Source organism: Sphaeroforma arctica (genome assembly GCF_001186125.1).
Source record: "Sphaeroforma arctica JP610 unplaced genomic scaffold supercont1.75, whole genome shotgun sequence".
NCBI classification, from domain to species: domain Eukaryota; class Ichthyosporea; order Ichthyophonida; genus Sphaeroforma; species Sphaeroforma arctica.
In genome coordinates, this window is record NW_014040483.1 from 1 (window position 1) to 5000 (window position 5000).

General features: G+C 44.8%; 1 protein-coding gene across 1 annotated transcript in view; it reads right to left on the minus strand.

Annotated features, from left to right (window-relative positions):
• Nucleotides 1-1637: 1637 nt before the first annotated feature.
• SARC_01792 (hypothetical protein) overlaps nt 1638-5000 on the minus strand; it is a gene marked incomplete at its 5' end in the record, with an annotated part of 7201 nt that continues 3838 nt past the window's right edge. The window contains 6 exons of the mRNA XM_014304460.1: nt 1638-1991; nt 2128-3367; nt 3702-3859; nt 4066-4207; nt 4423-4554; nt 4783-4954. Coding sequence (XP_014159935.1) covers nt 1897-1991; nt 2128-3367; nt 3702-3859; nt 4066-4207; nt 4423-4554; nt 4783-4954 — 1939 coding nt within the window. The 3' untranslated portion in view covers nt 1638-1896. The remainder of the gene's footprint in view (nt 1992-2127; nt 3368-3701; nt 3860-4065; nt 4208-4422; nt 4555-4782; nt 4955-5000) is intronic.

Here is a 5000-nt window from a genome sequence, read left to right on the forward strand (position 1 = left end):
TATATATATATGTATATAAAAGATACGACTTTATTTGCATTGTTTGTTCATATGTGATAGTTGTGTGGTGTCTGACATATTTGTCTTCTAAAACGAATCGATGAATGCAGTAGTCGTTGCTGCTTTTAGAACATTGCTTATGGTAAAGGTAAACAATATGCTGATCTACAAGTAAAGAACATGTCGGTGACATTCTACACTTCTGTTCTTGCCCGTAAGGTGATCAGCGTTTGCAAACTGCCAAGAATCAGTGATGTATGTACTTCCAATTTTATATTCGATGTAGGTGTCGTTATATTCCCCAAGGTTCATTGTTCGAGAATATTCCCACATGGGTAACGTATCGTAGGAAGCTTTCACCTCTATTCCATACTACGAATGGCGTACTCCAATGTTTATGAATCATACGTAGCAGATCTTGACTCCTTTTCGGCCCGAAGAATCGATATCAGGTTTGAGCAGCGTGTCGTCTGTTCAATCTCTATATTTACAATGGTGCAAACTCTGCTAGAATCACAGGGGTACTGAAAGCTGACTTTTGTTCCCTTGATACCGCCGTCTACGTAGTACGGCCACACTGTCGCCTAAGTACCATGAAGACTATGTAAACCTAATGATCTTGCGTAAGTGATGCTGTTTTGGTTTTTGCAGCTAAATGCACATAGACAATCGTGCTATGGCGAAGTTCAGAACACATTGTACAATGTACTTCTTGCTCTAGTCTGCAATATTCACATTTATGTTCAATTAAGTTCTTTATGTATTCCATAAATTCCATCGGCCGCGTCATGGTGCAAAATACACTCAGTGCTCAGGCATTCGATGCTAAAGCACGGATGTATTTTTTTATATGCAAATATATTGACCAGGTGAATGATTACAATGGGCAAGCGCAAAAAAATGATTTATCCGTACAGAATAGATGTCTTCCCATCGGAATTCCAACTTTTATTCCTCGAGGTTGAATTTCACCGAAGACAGGATCGGATTTGGTATTTATAATATATATATATAATATATATACATACAAATTTTATATAAAGTTCTGTTGGGCTATCTTGCACATTCTTACTTCATTTCATCCAAATACTCGCCAAATAGTAGATCAACTTTTATAGGCGATATAGGCGAATCGGGCAAAATATGGAAATACCAGCTAACATTGGAAACTAGCTCAATATACAAGATATAAATACTTTTAGGCTTGTACTAATGAATTCAATTACGCACTTGCCAGCTGGAGGGAAAGGGAAAGATATTACTAGCATCCTAAAAAACCCTCCCCGTTCAAGAATATGCGCGTGATGTGATAATTGTAGTACTCGTTGAACCCAAAGGATCATCGTATACAACAGCTTGACATACATATAATCACCTTTAGTTGCTTAATATTACAACTTGCGAGTTTCCATCCTCGGCATGTTACAGTAAATCAAGGATGCTATGAGCATATCCATAGCAAACTAGCAGCAGTCAGGATTGTACTTATAATAGACCATGGTATGCGACATGATGCATCTACTTCTAACTGGCCTAGCACGGGCGAACAAAAAAAGAAAAGAAAAGCTTATCCCGGTGCACAAACTTCCCCACATGCGTAAGCGATGAACCAAAAAATATACACTCCCCACCCCATCGTCAATTTAGTATGCTTTATTGAGTGCTGTGTGTATACGTAGACGGACGCTTGGTGTTCGCTGTAGAAGTATCACTAATCATTGGAGCGCGAGAACACTTACCCCGATTGTGTATGTGCGTATGCGATACCCTCTAATTGTACAATATCACAACGTGCCATCTCTATTGCATTTAAACGCAAGATTGAGGCACGACGCACATACACCATCTGACCCATGTGCATATATACTCTCGTGCGGTTGACGACGGCTATCCGAGCTACTGCTGTCGCCAATTGTTGTTCTGTCCCATATTAGTCCACGAAAGTGGGAGAGAATGCTGCTTTACCATCCGCAGTGCGTTCACAGAATTGCCTAACAGAGGAAGCGGATTATATAAAAAGTGTGAATGAATGGCGAGTTCAGTGCAGGATGAAAAGCAAACTATAAATACGATCATACAATATGAATACATTGAAAAAATTATCAAAATTTGACAGTGGTTACATACCTCTTGCAATATCCATATATACGGCTATCAATACAGCCTGGGGCGGATACGGCACGGTTGGAGGAAGAAGGCGCATCAGAGCAATCATAGCGTTCTCCGCTCTGTCAAAGTCACCTCTACGGCAGAATCCCACGGCCAGATTGATCAGAAGTTGGGCCTTGAAAGCGGTCTGGGGCGAGTTCTGTACAAAACTCTGCACGCCTCGCGAGCTGTACAACATATTAGCACATTTGGTGCCCCCTCCAACTGATGAGTTGGCCAACATACCGGGAGAAGACTGTTGAGTGCTGCCGTTGTTGCTGCCAACACTCACACGCCCATTATTCGCATTACTGTTATGACTGCTGGACCCAGGCAGGGCCGCAGGCTGCATATGCGTGCTGTGCGGCAGAGTGTACGGGTCATTCATATTCACAGTCACATCCAAAAACGCACCTTCAAAGCCCTCTGCGGTGGGACTGAGCATGTGCTCAGCTTCCTGAATACGCCCGAGACGTATCAACGCCTCTCCCGCGTACAACTGCGCAATGCACCTCAGCGTGGGTGACACACTCTTGCTTGCGCTTCTTTCAGCATTACCGTCTGATGGCCGTTGCGTAAGGATGTCTTTACACACCGACAGGGCCGAGTTGTAGTCGCACAGGTGTAAGGACAGGTACACAATGTTCAGCTGGATGGTTGTCTCCACACACTCCGCATCCGGCCCTGAGAGCCCGTCCCCGTCATTATCAACAGTACTACTATTGTTGTTATTGCTATTTTGGTTGCCATGGTTGCCGCTATCGTCGTCCTTGTTCCCAGCCAGGCTCGCATTGGCACTCGCGTACGCACTCTGCACCTCTGTTGCCCTACTCTGCTGTGCACTCGCCAACACCATGGCATTCCTAGCACACCACAGCCCAAATTGCAGCGAAGGCTCAGCATGCCCACACACGGGATTGGTCTCCATCGTTTCCTGTCGCTCCCCTGGGGAGACACTAGCCCTCCCACTCGCCAGGGTCATCTTGATTGGATCAGGGAAGTTCTCAGATATTACCACGGTCTTATACGGCTTGGTGCCTACGACCTTTTTCACAATGGTCACAGGCTCTGATGCTCGATTGAAGGCCGTTCTCCTGGTTGCATGCACACCCACACAGCATTCGGCTAAGCGGAGCCACACCAGGGATTCGTTGCGGAAGGCGGGAATAGACCGCATGAAAGAGGCAAAGGCAGCCTTAGGCTGACCTGAGTACAGGAGCTGTAGTATACACAGGCACGAGGATGAATAATGTTAACAAATGTAGTAATTGGATTGCAGCCAGTCATTGCTGCAGGAACGGCCCATCGGTGTATGTTGAGAATCCGAAGCGTGATTACTATTCTGAATTTCAACATAATTACACGCACAAAATCGCGGTGGCAGCTATTCAGTTAACGGGCAAATTAGGTGTGCACTGATACTTACATGTCCGTTCGTCCTGGTCGGAAAGGATTGAACATGATACAGCTCGTGCATTTGAAAGACGAGTGTTTTATTATTATAAATAAAGATACACAGGAAACTCGAGCACACAATCTTGGTCTATACATACCTGTAATCCATGGTTGTACGCCAACTCATAACGTTTATCGGCTTCCAACACCGATGTACCTTGGCTCGCTGATTGCGCGGCCGCTAACACTTCATTAGCTTTCCATGCCTTAGCAAAGTAGAATGCGGCCATGTTCGGTTTGTTCAATTGGAAATGGACTGTAGATGACATAACGAATGGAAAGAATACGGTCTTAATTACTAACACCACCCGTTTATGTAATCATACTATTCGCAGACTGTTTTGGACCTTCATCAACTTATCGGTACCTATGTGAACCCAAAAGCAAGTAAGAGGCCATATCGCACAAATAAGTCTGTGCAAGATTAACTTTATCGCCCACCATGTGTAAGAATTCGCTCACCTATGGCCAAATTATTATAGTAGAGCACGGGTAGCACAGTACTCGCGGGCAGATTAGGACACCCGTTGAGCAACTTTATGGCCTTGCGGTGATTCTTCCGCAGGTACTCAAAATTACCCTTCAGGAATAATCCGGCAGGCTCCTGTAAGGAGAATGAGTGACGGTTTGTTGTTGGAAATGGAGTGATAGGCAGGTGGCGCAGTGCAGTGAGCAGGAGCAAGCACTGGCAAGATGTATCAAGCACGCGCAATTATGTGAATTAGATATGCGACGCGTGCTTCAAAATAGGTAGGGATTCGGTACAAAGAAATAGTTCGTCCAGGACCTGCCTGTTCGAGCGAGAGACTTATATCATACCGAATTACTGGCATTCAGACAGGATTTCATTTCCCGTTTGCACAGCTTGAACGAGCGCGTCATGATATACAGCTTAGCTTTGTACAGATGGAATAAGAAGCGGAACTGCGAAATCTCTTCCTCTGGTTGCGACTGTAGGTGGTGTGCAAGTGGAAAGGGGTGAGTACTACACGGAGATTACAACTGGCGCCTTCGCATCTGTCGAGTTGATATCACGCATTACAACTAACATGTAGGTATGTACAGTTTCACTCTGAGCAATCCATGTGTAAACTGGTATGTATTGGTACTGTAAACGTCTATTTGAGGTGAGTTGAAAGCTCAATAGCAATCGCCTATTGGAGATAAGTTGAGACACACCTTTTCCTTGTCTTTGTCCTTATCCTTCTCGTCCTTGTCAATGCCTACCATGTCTTTGTCAAGAAGTTCGAAGGCGCGCGCAGCCCGTCCCGCATCACCGATCAGAAGACATACATCCAACAGCAGAAAGCATATGTTCTGTGAAAGCCTGTCTGATGTAGAGCTCAAGAACCTGTTAGACGTACAGCATTTTAGGAATAGTAAAGGCCCGAGAGAGA